The following is a 19230-nucleotide window of genomic DNA, read 5'->3' as shown; positions in this document are numbered from 1 at the left end:
ATGCACTATTAATGTTACCCTTGTGCTTTGCATTCCTTGCAGCTGAAACCTTGTCCATTGGTGCATTCTCCACACCGGGACAGAGACTTTCCCAGACTAGAAGGCGGAAAAAGAAGATTCATGAGGACATGTTCAATGAGTTAATGCGCACCTCTGAGAGTGACAAGATGGAGCTCAGAACATGGAGGATTACACTGTCCGAGAACCTGGACATGGACAGGGAGGACAGGAGAGCATGCAGGGAACAAGAGCATGCCACACAGGAAGAGATGCTGAGAATTATGAAGAAGCAATCAGACATGTTGAGGCGTCTGGTTGAGGTTCAAGAAAGGCAGCTGGATGCTAGAGTCTCTCTGCAGCCTATGCTGAACCTGCTGCCATCATTGCCCAGTTCTACATCCTCCTCCCCCAAACATCACATGAGGTGGGGGTGACAATGGGGGAATGTTCGGTATCTCTTGCACTCAACACCAGGGGAGGGTACAAGGACCAGAAGGCGCCCATTCCCACACCTTGATTGTTATTGCAGTGCATCTGTAAGCAAGCTTTCCTTGTTATCAGCCCTTATGTGCCATGTTATCTTACTTTCCTCTGCTGTCTCTGTGTGTTTGTGTGCATAACAAAACTTAAAGGATTGAGGAGAAAAAGCTCTTTATTCATTCCACACACGGTGGTTGGTGGGGTGGAGTTTACAGGGGAGAAAATGCAATGGAGAGGACAGTTTGGTAAGGAACAACACAGATAAGACATTACTCTGGCTCATTGCTGAAACTGGTTTTCAAAGCCTCACAGAGACGCAGAGCCCCTCGATGTGCTCTTCTTATTGCCCTGGTGTCTCGCTGCTCAAAATTGGCTACCAGGCAATCTGCCTCAACCCCCCACCCCGGCAGAAACTTTTCTCCATTTGTTTCACAGATATTATGGTGCACACAGCAGGCAGCAATAACATTATGGATATTGCTTTCCCTGAGGTCTAACCTAGTAAGCAAACAGTGCCAGCAACCTTTTAAATGTCCAAGGCACATTCCACCACCACATTCTGCACTTGCTCAGCCTATGGTTGAACCGGTTCTTACTGCTGTCCAGGCTGCCGGTGTACAGCTTCATGAGTCATGGGAGCAAGGGGTAGGCTGGGTCTCCCAGGATCACAATTGGCATTTCAAAATCACCAATGGTTATTTTACAGTCTCGAAGAAAAGTTCCTGCTTGCAACTTTCTGAACAGACCACAGTTCCTAAAGATGCATGCATCATGCACCTTTCCAGACCATTCCACGTTGATGTCAGTGAAATGGCTGGAACCCCATCACGGCAAAACCATTCACTATGTCCTGCATGTTGCCCAGAGTCACTACCCTTCTTAGCAGAAGTCTGTTAATCGCCCTGAAAACTTGGATCACAACAGATCCCACGGTAGATTTACCAACTCCAGATTGATGCCTCACTGACCGGTAGCAGTCTGGCATTGCAAGCTTCCACAGACTATTGCCACTCGCTTCTCCACTGTCAGAGCAGCTCTCATTTCAGTATTGCTACATTTCAGAGCTGGGGAAAGCTCCTCACACAGTTCCTGGAAAGTGGCCTTACTCTTTCGAAAGTTCTGCAGCCATGCTCGTCATCCCATAGCTGCATAACAATGTGGTCCCACCAGTCAGTGCTTGTTTCCTGGGCCTGGAAACGGCGCTCAACCGTGTCAAGGTGATGCATGACTGTCACCAGCAACTGAGAATTGCTCCGCTCTATGTCTTCCAGCAGGGCTGCTTGCGTGGCATCACATTGTTTCACGCAGCAGCTCCTCTATTGGCTGTGTAAATACTGCAGGATAAGGTGTGAGGTGTTTGTAATACTCAAAACAACAGTGTACAGCTGAGTGCTAAAAGGCGCAAAAAAGGCTTGGTTTGTTTGCCACTGATTTCAGGAAGGGAAGAAAGAAGGGAGGGAGGTAAGTGCAGCATGGGAGGCTAACGCCATGTTCCTATAACCACCCACGCTAATGTTTTGGTCCCATAAGGCACTGCAAGCCCAACCCAAAATTCTATTTGGCTACATGCTACATAGCTACCCACAGTGCAGTTCTCTGTGCGTCGATGCAAGCTCTGCTTGTGAGGATGCACTCCGCCAACACAATGAGCATAGTGTGGACATGCAAGATCGACTTGCTTAAATTGGAGGCTCGATGGCGACTTACATAAAGTCGACATAACTTTGTAGTGTAGATATGGCCTAAACCTTGCTGTACTACATTACCTACCAACAACATTGATTGAGAGCTTATTGTTTATTAATAATTGCTTAATAACCTTCGCCATAGTTGCTAACTTTGTCAGTTTAAAAGATTTCATGTTAAATAATAGTCTACTTTCTATAATGACAACTCCTTTGGTTAAAACTCCATTACATGCCTCACTAAGGTGTTTATTTCAGTGATCTGTTCAGCAGAGAGTAGAGCAGTGATCTATGCAGTCATAGTTTTGTTATTTTAGGTCTGGATAATATTTTTATTGCATCTTCTTTGATTTTGTCTGTTTCCTTTATTATATTGTTAGGAAATAACATAGGGCTATATTTTGCCTTGAATTATAACATCTGCAAGGAAAGTGTAGACAATGGAGACCCAAGGGCTGTCAGTCAGGGCAGAATTTGGTCTATACTGCATTCTTTTAAGAAAGTTGTGAAACAAAATTATATTACTGTATTATCACGTGTTATATTTAGTTCAACAAAAAATTCAGAAAAGAAATAATTCATTTTGGCCCCAATTCAGGAAAGAACTTAAGCATGTGCTTAACTCCCATTGATTTTAATGGGAGTTAAGCACATGCTTAAGCATTTTTTCTGAAAAGGAATGTTTTCTTAAATCAGGGACTATGTGTATAATTCCCCAATTACTGGGGTATCAAGACACCAATACTGAATGTATATAAAATAGGGTAACTGAATTATTTGGTTCAATTAGTAGTTAAATCTATTTGGGTGGGGAAAGGTTATTTACCAGTACAGTATCTATTGTTCTTCAAGACATGTTGTGCACATATACATTCCACTGCAGGCATGGGCGTCAGGTGAACCGTGGGCTCAGGGAGGCTAGCCCTTGGCCCAGCCTACCCCTTCTGCCCAGGGCCCTGTCCCTCCTGCACCCTTCCCCTGCCAGAGCCTATCCTGCCCAGCCCCGAGCCGCTAGAGTGCCTCCAGCCCCGGAGTGCCAGGTGGCGACTCCCCTCCCCTGCAACCCCAGAGTGCCAGGCGGGCAGCAGGCCCCCCCCCCAACCCCAGCCCTGGAGATCCTGACTGCAGGCGGGCCCCCACTAGCCCAAGCCCAGGCCCTGGCCAAGGGGGAAGAGTCACAGCAGAGCTGTCACCGGTTGTCCTTTAATCTTTTCAGTGAGGCTACAAAAAGTCTGGGAGATGCTCTGAACTACTTTGTGCAGTCCAGTTAAAAGGACAGAGCCTTCCACACATCCAAAGTACGAAACACCTCTTCAGCTTTGCTAGAATGAGGTTTAAGAAAAAAAAACATCAGAACATGAATGGTCTCGATTCAAAGGTGGAATGCAGATACAACTTTAGGCATGAACTTAGGGTGTGGGCAAATGGAGCCCTTGTCTTTGTAAAATATCATGAAAGGTAGGTCAGCTTCCTGATCACCCTCAGATTTAGAGGGATGGCAAGAAATGCATTCAGCAGAAGACTTGACCAGGGAAAAAGGAAAGCATCTGGCAAAAGACAAGGGCTGCTATCTGCTCTGCAGCACAATTTCCTGCATTTATTGTTCAGTTAGTTGCAAAAATATCTATTACTAAATAATCCCACTGATGAAAGATCTGGTGCAGATTGTCCTTGTTTATTGGCCACTCATGATGGTCTACAAAGTTTCTGTTGAGTGAATCTGCAATAGCATTCCTCCCCCGGGAAGGTGAAATGCCTTTAGCAAGACATTGTTCTTTATGAAGAAGTTCCACAGGTGCATCATTTCTTGGAATAACTGATTCGATCTTACACCCCCTTGTTCAGATAAAACAAAGTGGTAGTGTTGACGGTGAGTACTTGAACCACCTGGTTGTTGATGTTGATAATGAACATCTCACATGCTCTCCGAATCGACTGAAGCTCCAATATATTTATGTGAAACGAAACCTCCTAATGTTTACAAAGTGCCGGAGCCTGAAGTTGATCCAGATGGGGCCCCCAACCATTAGTGGATATTTCTGTTTCCAGCACCCATAGTTGGTTCTGGTGGTGGAAAGGGAACACCCTTTGCCGAACTTTCGAGGGTCCAACCACCAACTCAGAGACTGAAGCACTTGTGCAGGTATGCAAATCAGCATGTCCAGAGAGTGCCTGTTTGGATGATATATTGTGTCAAGCCAGGCCTGAAGACATCTGAGATGAAGTCTGGCATGTCGTATCACATATGTACACTAGGCCATGTGTACTAAGAGCTGAAGACACAAGCACTGTTGTCCTTGTCTCCTGGGTTGGATTGGAGACTTTCAGACAGATAGATTATGGATTGGAATCTGTCCATCAGAAAATAAGCAACAGCGGTCATAGAGTCTAGATCCACCCCCTGAAATCTATTCTTTGTGTTCTTTGGGTTGTCTACATTCAATTTTAGACTGAGATGAGAAAAGAGATGTCTGATAACCATGATGCTGTTCTGGATGTGGCACCTTGATCTTCCCTGAACTAGTCAATTGTCCAAGTAGGGAAACAAATGGTGCAGATGAGCTGCTACCACTGCCATGTGCTTGGTGAACAATCCTGGGGCAGAAAATAGGCCAAAGAGCAGTACCGTGTACCATGAACTGAAGATGGTTTCTGTGACCAGGATGTATTGCCACATGAAAATAAGCATCCTACAGATTGAGGGCAGCATACCAACCTCTCATCTCCAGGGAAGGAATAATAGAAGCAAGGATAACCATCCTGAACTTGAGATATTCTTAAATCCAGAATGGGTTGAAGACTACCTTTTGGGAGATTGAGAAGAAGCGGGAATAGAAGACTTTCCCTCTTTTTCTGTTGCTCCCAAGACTAAAAGAGACCATACTTCATGCATTATCACAGCCTTTTGAGATGGGTCTTAAAAGGGATGGGAAAGGTAGATTGGGGAAGTGGAGGACACCCAGCTATAGATTGTAGGGTGCCCAGCTTCACAGCATAGAGCACCCAGATGTCTTAAGTAATTTCTGTCCATGCACTCAAAAAAAAAAGATAAGGGGTTTCCAAACTGGGGGGAGGGGCATAGGTGCTGACTCCATGGGTGCTCTGGGGCTGGAGCACCCACGGGGAAAAAATGGTGGGCGCTGAGCACCCACCAGCAGCCCCCCATCAGCTCCCCCCCCACACCTGAAGCACCTCTCACCCACAGATCAGTGGCCCACAGATCAGTGCCTCCACCTCTCTCCCAATGGCTCCCATCCACCAATCAGCTGTTTCGCGGCATTCAGAAGGCTCTGGGGGGCAGGGAAGGAGCGAGGATGCAGAGCGCTCAGGGGAGGGGGCAGAACTGTGCAGGAAGAGGCGGGGCAGGGGTGGGGCCTTGGGGAAAGGGGTGGAGTGGAGGCAGGGCTTGGGGCAGAGTCGGGGGTCGAGCACCCTCCGGCACTTTGGAAAGTTGGCGCCTGTGGGAGAGGTATCTAAAAACTGGAGATAAGATACGGTAAGTATGCTGTCCTCGATTAACTGCTTTGAAGACAAATCCTGGTGAGAAGGACCTGCTGTAGACGATAATGATAGGCAATGCCTAGGAGGCTTACATCTCCATCTAGAGACTTCCTGAAGTCTCGGCGGATACAGTAATAAGGTTTATGGTTTGAACTGTTTCTTCTTTGAAGAGTCACATGAGACTCTTTTAATGTGTGCATGGGGTCATCAGTCTTTTGAGAAATAGCTTAGTGCCCTCAAGCAGCAGGTCTTCTATTGTATTTTGGAGCTTTCTTGGGATGCTAGAGGCCTGCAACCAAGAAGAGTGTCTCATCGAGATGTCTGTTGCCACTGAACATGAAGCTATGTTGGACGTGCCAATTGCCGACCCGGATGGATGTCCAGGCAGTGAGGTGTCCTGTGGAAACTATGGCCAAGAACCATTCTTTATATTCTTCAGGCAACTTGTTTGCAAATTTTGAAATTGCTGACCAATTAATAAAAGTATAATTTGACACTGCATGATAATTTGACACCCTCATAGGAAGGCTCACAGTGGTATAGGCATTTCTCTTGTATAATTCCATCTCTTAAACTCATTATCCTTCAGGGTAGCCTTTGGGTGCAACTACTTCAATTATTCATTTTCTGCCACCACTACTGAGAATCTGGGTCAGAGTGGGTGAAGAAATAATCATATTCTGGTTGGGGAACATAATATCATCTATCCACATGTTGGCAGTGGGTACAACAGAAGCCGATGTCTGCCAAAGGGTCTTACCAGGTTCTAGCAAGCTTCATTAATGAGAAGGACAACCCTTCCTGGGGCTGAAGTCTGCAGGATATCTAATAGATTGTCTGGATTGTCTTGCACAAATTCCTCCTGCAAAGAAGTAGCCATTCCCCTCATGCGTCTTCAAAGACCTTAAAGTCTTCAGGGGGAGGTGATGTTGACTCAGAAGTGATGGTCTCCTCCAGAGAAGAGGAAGGAATATAGGGCGGGGGATACCTAGGGTTTCTCTCTTGCTTCCACCTGCTCTGTGGGCTTCAATATGGAGGGACATTGTGGTTCTAAAGGAAGATCTTCTCTAGTAGCCACGGAACTGGAGAAGGAAACTTCCTTCTGGACTGTGTAGCTGACAGAGATCCAGAGGGCTTTGGCCACAGTCGGTAGACAGGATACTGGGCTGGATGGACTTTTGGTCTGACCCAGTATGGCCATTCTTATGTTCTTAAAATAGCCAATGGGGTAGTCCAGTTTTTGTACTGCCCATGGTGGTGAGCACCACAGCAGGGTATTTTTATGAGAAAACTGGTCTTGCTTTGTAGTTTGAGTATCCCTAGAGTGTGATCTATACAGAGATCTGAAAGAGCTTGGAGGAGATATAGGTCTACCATGCTCAGAGTCTGCAGAAAAGGCTATATAACTCTCCTCAAAGAAGGCGGGAGAAGTTCCTATGAGTATTGGTGGTGGTCTCGGCACTGGTGATAAATGTCATTGCCCCAAAGATATCAACATCAATGAAGTATCTGACAGTGACAGTGGAAATAGATGAGACAGGTAGAATGCTAAAGGATGAGTTGATGTTGACAATGCTGGCAGAACTGATGCAGGCTACACTGAAGATGCAGGATGAACTGATGGTCCCTGGTGGTAAACAATGTTGGTGGTACCCACATAGTTCAGGCAACTCTGATTGGAGTTGGATGATGTAGCAAAGGTGACTCCAGCAGAGGGAGAAACAACAAAGCTTTTGTCACAAGAAACACCTGCAGCATCGATGGCACAAAGAGTGGAGGTGAGTGCACAGTTGCCAAAACGGTTCCGGGGTTGAAGATCTCGCCAGTAAAGATGAAAGCACCAAAGTCAAGAGTCTCGGTGAGTGTTGGTGCTTACAACCAGACCTTGACTCAGCACTAGGATACTTTTTAGTGCCTTTTTGTGGGATGAATAGTGAGACTTCAATGGTCTATCAGTCTCGTATGATTTTGAGCACTTCAGGAAGACCATAGAAAAGGAAGAGAATGACATCTCTCACCTGAATCTAGCTTTGGAGCCTGGGAAGCTGGACGGGCACTGCTCATGGAGAACTCTCCTTTCTCTCATGGTTAGGTTCAGACTCTGAACAAGGATACATTGCCTGTTTGAGAAGATGAGCTTTAAGAAAGAAATTCCTCTTTCTTTGTCCTCATCAGAAATGAGGTATAGATAGGACATTTGTCCTTCACATGTCCCTCACCTAAGCAAATTAGGTAACTTTTGTGCCTGGCACTGACAGAGAAAACAACCCTACACCTGGTACACTGTTTAAATTCTGGGGATTTCTAAATGACAAAAATTCTGCCAGTTCCTAGAGAAGGGCAACAAAGGTGTGACAAGATTATGATGATCAACAGATGGCTCAGGCAGTGGTGCTATAAGGAGGGCTTTGGGATGTATGGCCACTGGGAAGCATTCATGGACAGAGGACTGTTCTCTCGGGATGGACTTCACCTGAGTAGGGAGGGAAATAGACTTCTAGGATGGAGGCTGGAACAACTGATTAAGAGAGCTTTAAACTAGGAATTTGGGGGAGATGGTTGGGAAATGTCCAGGTAATCTCCACGCTGGATTTTAACATTGAGAGGGAAGAAAACAAAGTAAGAAGGGATACAGCCGTGGGCATGAGAATGGACATAAGGAGGAAGGGTAGTGTAGATACCAGTCTAATCGGTGATACTGGTGGTAGAATGTCTGTGCCTAATCGGGTAAAGAATGTGAGAGAAGCCAAAGAGCAAAAATTAAGATGTTTGTACACTAATGCAAGGAACCTAGGTAACAAAATGGAGGAACTAGAGCTATTGATGCAGGAAGTGAAACCAGATATTATAGGGATAACAGAAACATGGTGGAATAGTAGTCATGACTGGAGTACAGGTATTGAAGGGTATGTGTTGTTTAGGAAAAACAGAAATAAAGGCAAAGGTGGTGGAGTAGCATTGTATATCAATGATGAGGTAGACTATAAAGAAATAAGAAGTGATGGAATGGATAAGACAGAGTCTGTCTGTGGATAAATGTAAAGTAATGCACATTGGAAAAAATAACCCCAACTATACATACAATATGATGGGGGCTAATTTAGCTACAACAAGTCAGGAAAAAGATCTTGGAGTCATCGTGGATAGTTCTCTGAAAATGTCCACGCAGTGTGCAGAGGCGGTCAAAAAAGCAAACAGGATGTTAGGAATCATTAAAAAGGGGATAGAGAATAAGACTGAGAATATATTATTGCCCTTATATAAATCAATGGTACGCCCTCATCTCGAATACTGCGTACAGATGTGGTCTCCTCATCTCAAAAAAGATATACTGGCACTAGAAAAGGTTCAGAAAAGGGCAACTAAAATGATTAAGGGTTTGGAACGGGTCCCATATGAGGAGAGATTAAAGAGGCTAGGACTCTTCAGCTTGGAAAAGAGGAGACTAAGGGGGGATATGATAGAGGTATATAAAATCATGAGTGATGTGGAGAAAGTGGATAAGGAAAAGTTATTTACTTATTCCCATAATACAAGAACTAGGGGTCATCAAATGAAATTAATAGGCAGCAGGTTTAAAACAAATAAAAGGAAGTTCTTCTTCATGCAGCGCACAGTCAACTTGTGGAACTCCTTACCTGAGGAGGTTGTGAAGGCTAGGACTATAACAGAGTTTAAAAGAGAACTGGATAAATTCATGGTGGTTAACTCCATTAATGGCTATTAGCCAGGACGGGTAAGGAATGGTGTCCCTAGCCTCTGTCTGTCAGAGGATGGAGATGGATGGCAGGAGAGAGATCACTTGATCATTGCCTGTTAGGTTCACTCCCTCTGGGGCACCTGGCATTGGCCACTGTCGGTAGACAGGATGCTGGGCTAGATGGACCTTTGGTCTGACCCGGTACGGCCTTTCTTATGTTCTTATGTTATGTTCTTATAAAAATCACATTGGGGAAGAAAGCTACTAGAGCCTCCCCTGGGATAGTGCTTGGGGTATGCTATAGACCACTGGGATCCGATTTGGATATGGATAGAGACCTCTTTAATGTTTTTAATGAAGTAAATACTAATGGGAATTGTGTGATCATGGGAGACTTTAACTTCCCAGATATAGACTGGAGGACAAGTGCTAGTAATAATAATAGGCTGAGATTTTCCTGGATGCAATAGCTGATGGATTCCTTCACCAAGTAGTTGCTGAACCAACAAGAGGGGATGCCATTTTAGATTTGGTTTTGGTGAGTAGTGATGACCTCATAAAAGAAATGGTTGTAGGGGACAACCTTGTTTCGAGCGATCATGAGCTAATTCAGTTCAAACTAAATGGAAGGATAAACAAAAATAGATCTGTGACTAGGATTTTTTATTTCAAAAGTTCTAACTTTAAAAAATTAAGGAAATTAGTTAGGGAAGTGGATTGGATTGAAGAACTTGTGGATTTAAAGGCAGAGGAGGCCTGGATTTACTTCAAGTCAAGGTTGCAGAAACTATCAGAAGGCTGCATCCCAAGAAAGGGGCAAAAACTCATAGGCAGGAGTTGTAGACCAAGCTGGATGAGCAAGCATCTCAGAGAGGTGATTAAGAAAAAGCAGAAAGCCTACAAGGAGTGGAAGATGGGAGGGATCAGCAAGGAAAGCTACCTTACTGAGGTCAGAACATGTAGGGATAAAGTGAGAAAGGCCAAAAGCCATGTAGAGTTGGACCTTGCAAAGGGAATTAAAACCAATAGTAAAAGGTTCTATAGCCATATAAATAAGAAGAAAACAAAGAAAGACGAAGTGGGACCGCTAAACACTGAGGATGGAGTGGAGGTTAAGGATAATTTAGGCATGGCCCAATATCTAAACAAATACATTGCCTCAGTCTTTAATGAGGCTAATGAGGAGCTTAGGGATAATGTCAGGATGACAAATGGGAATGAGGATATAGAGGTAGATATTACCACATCCGAGGTAGAAGCCAAACTCAAACAGCTTATTGGGACTAAATCAGGAGGCCCAGATAATCTTCATCCAAGAATATTAAAGGAACTGGCACATGAAATTGCAAGTCCAATTAGACTTGAAATTAGACGAAGGTTTCTAACCATCAGAGGAGTGAAGTTCTGGAATAGCCTTTCAAGGGGAGCAGTGGAGGCAAAAGACATATCTGGCTTCAAGACTAAGCTTGATAAGTTTATGGAGGGGATGGTATGATAGCACCTTGAAGTCTTTAAACCACAAGTTGAGGACTTCAATAGCTCAAACATAGGTCAGGGGTTTGTTACAGGAGTGGGTGGGTGAGATTCTGTGGCCTGCGTTGTGCAGGAGGTCAGACTAGAAGATCATAATGGTCCCTTCTGACCTTAAAGTCTATAAGTCTATGAGTCTGTAAGGGGTAACACTGGTTTCATGCCTCATTACAACCATCTGTAACATACACCTGCCTGCTAATCTTTAGTGGCCTACTTCAAACCACTTTTGCATAACAATCTAACTCGTATTGCCCACTCCATCTCAAGTGATCTCCTACAACATGTGTTACCCCTTATCCTTAATTATCTGTCACAACTTGTACTCAGATCAGACTCTCTGATTTCTTTTGCCAGTCTTGAAGAACTGTATAGATCGAAAGCTTGTCTCTTCCTCTAACAGAAGTTGGTCCAATAAAGAGTATCACCTTACCTATCTTGTCTCTCTTAAACTATACTAGAACTAACATTAAGTCAACTATAACTATATACAATAAGAGAAACTCTTTCTTAAAGCTGGCTAACAGAAGCTCAAGACCTATGCAAAGCTTCAACTCCTGCCACAGGCAATAAGAAGAAACTGAGAAGGTGGCAGTGGCTATGCCCCTTTTTATGCCTTTGGTTCTGCATATGAGGCCAGCACGTGCACCGCCTAGTGGTAATTCTGGCAAAAGTCTCTGACTTGTGTGTACTAGGTGCACATATACCTGCAGTGGAAAATATATGTGCACAAACACTCAAAGCAGAGCTAACCTTATCATGCAGACTTGTCAAAGCAGATGAGTTCTTTACATTGTTCAGAACCCTTCTTTTTTAAGTGAATACTTTACAAGTCGTATCACAAAGGGAGCATATCTTACAACATTTACTTCAAGAAGGTACAAGGGAAGGTTCCATTAAGTAATTTCTGTTCCCTTTGGCACACAGGATAGTTGAAGTCTTTCCCCTCAATCCCATTTACTCTTCTCCCTGTTCTTTGAAGGGCCATTGTTGGTGTGTTCCATTCTGCCATATTGCTATTCCTATGGGTGACACCAGATGCAAAAACAGTGGAGCATTGGGAATGTGAACAAAACATCTACTATAACAAAAATAAGGATATGAGCATTTGATTACTGAAAAATGTTTTCAAGGGTCAAAAAGGAACTGCTTTACTAAGCAGTGGGAAACATATACTGTAGCCCAGATACTGGGTTGCAGTCATCTGCTAAGTGTTCAGTTTATATTGGTGACTACTATATTTGCCAATATAATACTCAATATACTGCAGTTATATAATACCTCTTCTAATGCTTCTTCTTAGCTTGTTACACAGATCAATGCGAGGATTCTCTAAATTCTCTTCTATGGATCCAGGACTTTGCTCGGGGGAGGAGGGGCCCTTGCTGAGGTCCAGTGGTACTTTGCTAGCAGTGGGTGGTGGGGATGTGGCTGGGCTGTAAGTTGAGGTAGGACTGCTGGCAACAGAGGAAGTAGAGAGATCTAACACCCCTATTCTTGAGTTCAGTGGTGAATTAGTCAATGAGAGTTTTCTGGTTTTGACAGGTGAGGAAGTTCTAGAGAGTGACAGTGGAGGAGGAGATGAGAATTTGCGACAAAGATGTGGTGACTTCCCATCAGCCAGGTGTTCTCCTCTGTTGTTTTGACTGATAGCAAAAAACAATTCCAAAGACCTATGAGTAAGACACAAAAAAAGCAAAACTAATATTAGTGAGTACAAACAGATTTAATGAAAAACATTCACAAATGCACTCTGTGTGAACAACGTGTTTATATTATTTGCTCCTGAAAGCCAGGGCATAAAACTAAAATATATTTATACATCATGTATTGTAAAAAAAAAAAGTTCCATTCCCCCAATCCACCACTACCTCTGATTATTTACATGGTGGAAAAGGACCATTCTAACAATAATCTCATGACAGAAGAAGAAACAGAGTTTACCTGACTGGAATGGAGGTGAAAGGCCTTTTGTATATATCTGAGAGTTTCTCCAGTACAACGGTTGCAGTAGTAAATATGCGGTAAGTATGCAGGAAAGTATTAAGAAAATCAATACTAAGAAAGCGCAAGTCTGTTAATCTCTCCAAGAGGCGTTCCACACTTGCATAACGAATTTGGGGCACTTTGCAGGAATTTAATGTTTTGCTGAAGCAGATATCAATGTCATCTCTATGAAGACGAGCATCAGATCTACATAATAAATTATAAGAACAAGTTTCAAAAAAGTAGATTCTTTACTGTCCTGTAAATATATAATTTCTAATGCACCCATCACCATAAATTCAATTCAGCTATACTGTATTTTCTGGGTTTCTAACATTACAGGAAAATATGTAAGCTAAAAAATGCTTTCATTAAATTTCATTTTACATCATGAAACCTTTTTGTCACATTCAATTTTGCAAAATTGTATTTTGTTCAGTTTTTACAAAAAAATAAATTTGCAGGAGAGAGAAGTAGACTAAGCTGAGTGTTCCTTTAAAAACATTGGCTGATCTTTTCTGCAGCACTTTTGGTTCTCTTAGGACCCACAGTCAAGATATTCCACCTAACTTCCTCCCTGCATTAAGTGGAAAACACAATTTGTCTTTGTTAGGCTCTTACTGAAGTGGCACAATAGCACACTTTAAAAATCAGTACACTTGCAAAGTCAAATAGAGAGGAGACAAAATCGCTGAAACATGATATTGACCTCGGGTATGTTGGTATTATCCTATCAGGCTTGTTCAGAATGTGAGTTCTTTGGGATGGGGACTACGTCTTTCTTTATTTTTCATAAAGTGCTGAGCACACTGTCAACACTAAATAGGTAATAGTAATGTTTGTATTTCAGAATCATTAAAAAAAATCAAAATAAGAAAAAAGTCCATTATTTCTAGACAGTAAAGAAAAAGTATCAAACCTAATATTGATCCTCCTGATATGTACCAAAGAGAGAGACCCACATGCTCTCCTTTGCATACATCAAGGTGCAGAAAGGGAGAGCAACACTGATATAAGGTGCTGCCGAGAGACCTGTTGGTACAATGTAGGCCCAGAAGGAGAAATGACCCAGTGGCAGTAGTCACAAAGTACTACTGATATTCTGTTCTATTTCTTAACATTTATAGTGGATAAAGGTAAATAATGTACATGTGAAAGAGTAAGGGAACTCAGAGGTACTCCTATGTTATGATTTTGAAATCAAGTACTGAAAATTGCTACCTACAAATAAAAGTGACATTTCTAGGAAAAATAAATGATTAAAAGAGAGCGCTGGGGGAGGGGGGACAAGGGGGAAGTGTATTTCTAATTAATGATGTTACCTTGATGCGATCAGTTAAATTTATGGCATCTCAAAGATGCGCACAGCAAGGAAAAGAAAAATTTTAGCTGCTATAATGAAGTCCATTGACAAACTGTACCTGTTTGTACTTGCCTAAATTTTGCATACATTTTAAAATGTAATTAATAAAATCATGAGCAGTATCACAGAGAATAAATATTCCCGGTATGATAATGCTTCAAAGCTAATCATTTTACATTTATTCATCTGAAGGAACAAGAATGCACACAACTACAGAAATACTTGAAAGTTAGAGCTTTTCTGAATAGTAGTCTGTACTGTCAATCCAAAGTCTGAAAAAATCATGAGTCAGGTCCCCCCCAAAATCATGAGCTTTTAAAATGGTATATATTTTGGGATGTAGGATTAATCCCATTCAACAAAACTGTACAAAATGGTTACATTTCAAAGTTTCAATTTGTCCATCATGTTAAGCTTTCAATAATAATAATAATAATAATAATAATAAAACCCTACATTATTCCCCTGTAAAAAATTTGTTGCACTTACTTGATCATATGTGGCACAGTGACTTTAGAGTTTTCTTCAAACACTATGGTCATTAAACCATTGCATCTGATATTGTCAACACACTGTGAAAATGAAAGTCAAGAATCATTGAAATGAAAACAATGTAAAAAGAATATAGTTTCACATTTTCCTTCATCGCTGTAATCCTAAAACATTGTGCTCAGAGGGTGTGAACAGATAGCTAAAATAGATTTTTTTTAAATAAATAAAGCTAACAACAATGAAGAAGAAACTACAATGGATGGGATTCTCCAGTCTGCCCTGACAAGTTCACTTTGCACCACTGATGCATTAAAGTCAATGGATCTACGCCAATGTACACAAACTGATGAACTGGTCTACACAGTTTGATAAGCTAAAACTGTTTTTAAACTGTAAATGAAGTATGCTTTGATTCAACAAGATTAAAACACCTCCAACGTACCCTGTGGTATTTTTAAGATCAATAATCCTAGGTGTATTGCAAGGAAATTAGAAAGATTTATAGACATGCTTGGCAAGATCCTCAGCCCTGCTCTGATCCCTTTATGCTCAGTAAGAGGGCCAGAATGATGTAAATAGGCTCTATGAGCCCTAGATCCAGCTACGGGCAAATTTCCTCAGTGCAGGCACTAAGAAATTAAAATTAAGAAATTAAAAAGACACTGTTATGGCTGTCTTCTAAAGACTCCCTTGCAAATCCTAGCACAAAGGGTGTGCTGGGATTGGGGCTGAGGGCAGGAAGGGTATGACTGGGGTGGAGCTGCAGCACATAGCACTGCAGAAGTTCTGGGCACTGCTGCAACCCAAAGAGTAGTCCAGAGAGGCTGCTGTAATTTAGACCCCAGGGGTGGCTAAATTATGCAGCCCAGGATCAGGAGGACACAAAGGTGACTTAAAGCCAGCAAACCCCATTTCCCTCTGGGCTTCCTCTCTAAGAGGTGCAGTGCAGAATCTCACCCACAGAGTATAATTTCTGAGGTGCCCTTAAACCAAAGATAAATGACAAACTTTGTAGAGATTTCTTAAAGAAACTTTAAGGTCTGCAGCTAGTGCCTGTCCCTTATAAGATCTGCAAGTCTATCCATCACCACAGACTTTAAAAGGTTTGGGCATAGAAATTACAGGGCTGATGAAATGTCCATGGAAGTCAATGGAGACATTCCCACTGGATTAGGCTTGCAATGCCTACTAACTGTAAACTCCACATGGACCTCCTGTTTTTATGATGCTTTCTAATTTTATTAATCTAGTGCCATATATATTACTCCTTCATGGTAATATATATTGAACTGAATGGAAGCACAATGAATATAAGTACTGGCTTTGAAACATCTCATAACAAATGGCCTGTGTTATGCAGGAGGTCAGACTAGATGATAATAATGGCCTTGTCTGGCCTTAAAATCTATTAATACCAAATCCACATATGTATAAAGTGCATTATGTGTATATTAGTTTTTTGTTGTGATTTGAAAAGTTCATCTACAGGGTATAATCCAGTCAACGTTTTGGTACTGGTTTTATCAAATGGGTTATTAAAAATACAAAAATATAATATATTTAATGGAAATAATCATTTTTTTCCTGTCCAGATTAGCATGAGTTGGGAGTGTTGCAGCAGCCGCCTTTTTAGCTCCTGGGGTGAAAGTGCCTCATGCAATTCACCCATGACCCCTCTAGCCAATTAAGGAGTGGTATTGACAGTCTCCACAGGTAGACACGTCCAGTCCTTAGCTGAAAAGATGATAGCTGTGATGTAGGCAGTGCCGGCTTTACAGGTGGGCAACGTGGGTGACCGCCCAGGGTGCCATGGTTAAGAGGCAAGGAGCAGGGCAGGCTTGGGGTGCAAGGTCACAGAAGGGAGTTTGGGGCAATGGTGGGGGGAGAGGCAGTGGGGGCCGGGGGCAATGGGGAGAAGCCTGGGGAGGCAGCGGGGGGCCAGGAACAATTAGGGGAGCCCAGGAAGGCAGTAGGCGCCAGGGACACAAAAACATAAATTTGCCCAGGGCACCATTTTTCCTAAGGCTGGTCTTGGATATATGACCATAAGGCAAGAGGTTCAGTAGGTTAAAACAAGGAAAAGGGCAGTATTCCTCAGCACTAACAAAGATGCAGGCAGAATTAGCACATTTTAACATGGCATATTTTTCACGAGAAGAATTTGTTTCATAAAACATTGCACAAAATTAATGTATCTGTGATTACTACACTACCTATGATCACTAGGAACCAGGTAAGGAAAAAACACAAACAGAACTTGAATAACAAACTGAAACAAATAATCTTATGCCATTTGCATGTCAAAAATATACAGTAAATTGATATGCTACTAACTCTAAGGGTAAAATCCTGGAGCATTGAAGTCATTGGGAGTCTTTCCATTGACTTTAATGGGATCAAGATTTCATGCTAAGTATTCTACCAAAATCCTGAACAAATCACTAGCCTCCAATTCTTATTTTACATTCACAGATTTCATAATTGTATTCTTGTAATGGCTCTAAAGTCAAAAGTCAATGATGACACTGTCAGACTAAGATGAATATGTACAAATTCAGAAGTGATGTTTTTTCCCATTACAGTAATAAAACTCAGTACAAACTTGGGACATAATTCTGTCCTAGTTTCACCAGTCAGTGCAGTTAATTCAAATTTATCCTGGGGTAATAGCTGAATTCATCCCTTTATGTCAAATTCTGCTAGCTTTATTCACTTGATTCCCTTCAATGGGACTACTCATATAAGCAAGGCAAGCATGATTGAGCCTTTCATTTCAGACAGCTGCAGGTTCTGTGCTGTGATACATAAAGTAATAAAAACTGATAATAAGGTAGCTCAGTATAGTATTAAAGCACACTGTCAACCTTTTTATAAATTGCCATTTCCACATTGTTGCAACAGGTGCTTGGCTTTCTGCAAGTTCTAGTATCACCAGCAAATTTTCATCAAAGCCCAAGTCCAATCAGAACTAGAACTTTCTAAGTTTTTCTGCTCCTAGAATTGGGAACCTCCATTTCATTTCACCCCTTATCTGTGATTGGACTTACCATATCCTACTATTAATTTATTATAAATTATTATTTAGGAAGGACATTTGTTATATAAAGCTTGGCAGTGATGGTTATGTATAGTTATAGTTGTCATATTCTTTGACTTTGCCCTTCTAGCAACAATTTGCAAGATGTCTTTGGGCATTCTCTTGAGATACATAAAAATGTAGGGAAAAGTCTCTGAATGTTTACTTCAGCACAAAGGCAAAGCAGGGAAGAATAAGCTATATTCAAACTCTTTCTCTTCCCGAGGATACAGAAGTTGGGAAAGACCCATCAGTTAAATAAGCTCTTTAGTTCCACAAAAAGACAATCTGAAAACAAATTAATGGATCTCATTATTTCCTCATAGGCACAAACTGGGTACAACAAGATTTTAAATATTACAGTTGTCGCTCTTTCAGAGTCTTGGTAGCCTGGGTTCACTGCCCAGACTGTCAAAACAGGACAGGAGAGGGCAATGCTATAAATAAAAAAAACAAGCCTTAAGATACACCCTTGAGAAAAAACACAAAGACACTAATGCTTCAGATCAGTGCTGGCTGAGGTAAAAGGTGAAAGTATATGGCTAACAGTTCTCACCACAAATACTGTATGTGAAAGTTATTTAATGATGCAAAGAATTAGGAACGGTTCTTGATGCGGAAGGAGTGAATTTTTCTTCCTGATTCTGTGATTCCTAAGATATATTATTGCTAATTTTTTGCTCAGTAACTTGTCCATGGCAACAGTAGAGTGGATAACTATATAACAATCATAGCACTGGCATTTGCCAACAACTCATTTCCTCATACTTGCTCTTCTTTCTCAATACATTTTGATTTTCTTTATTTGTTCACTAAGTGAAAAGTAAAATTCAGGGTCTAAATTTAAAGTTGTGTGTGTGCATTTGCACACCTTATTTATAAGTGCAATACCCATGATTATGCACACAACTAGACTAATCATGTGCACTAAGGGCAACTCAGTATAAAATTGCTCATTTGAGTGCCAAGCTCCGCACATTTTTGCACACCTAATTAATTTTGCACACATCTGAAATAATAAGATAAGATTCTTATTGGTTGCCCTTTCCATTAGTATGGCCCCATGCCCACCTTCAGAGTAGTAGTAGTGGGTTAAGAGGAAAAATCACTTATGGGCAGTTTAGTCAATAATTGTCTACTACAGGGTTTCTATGCAGCTGGTCCTGAGCCCTGTCATGGACAAGAAACTGGGCAAGAAACCCTACTAGTCTGATCCAATTTGGCAATTCTTATTCAATTTTCATCCTAAAACTTGTAACTTAGTGGGAGTTCTGTGGCATTCTCCCTGGGCTCCTTTATTTATTATCTCTTTCACTACACCAAACCAATAAAACAAATATGAATGTGAGGTCCTGAGACTGCATTGCTGCTTTAAAGCAATTATACCAATCCCTACAATGCATGTGATTTTTCACAT

The 19230-nt window shown here is 41.9% G+C and overlaps 1 protein-coding gene across 1 annotated transcript in view; it reads right to left on the bottom strand.

The window, feature by feature from the left end:
- Positions 1–19230, bottom strand: part of RASGRF2 (Ras protein specific guanine nucleotide releasing factor 2) — a 207572-nt gene that overhangs the window by 93274 nt on the left and 95068 nt on the right. Inside the window, exons 13-15 of the mRNA XM_026649259.1 lie at positions 14735–14817; positions 12841–13089; positions 12178–12569 (exon numbers count right to left, since the gene is read on the bottom strand). Coding sequence (XP_026505044.1) covers positions 12178–12569; positions 12841–13089; positions 14735–14817 — 724 coding nt within the window. The remainder of the gene's footprint in view (positions 1–12177; positions 12570–12840; positions 13090–14734; positions 14818–19230) is intronic.

Source organism: Terrapene carolina, unplaced genomic scaffold (assembly GCF_002925995.2).
Source record: "Terrapene carolina triunguis isolate 2854851 unplaced genomic scaffold, T_m_triunguis-2.0 Scaffold69, whole genome shotgun sequence".
Taxonomy (NCBI): domain Eukaryota; kingdom Metazoa; phylum Chordata; order Testudines; family Emydidae; genus Terrapene; species Terrapene triunguis.
This window is presented reverse-complemented; position numbering and strand designations above follow the sequence as displayed.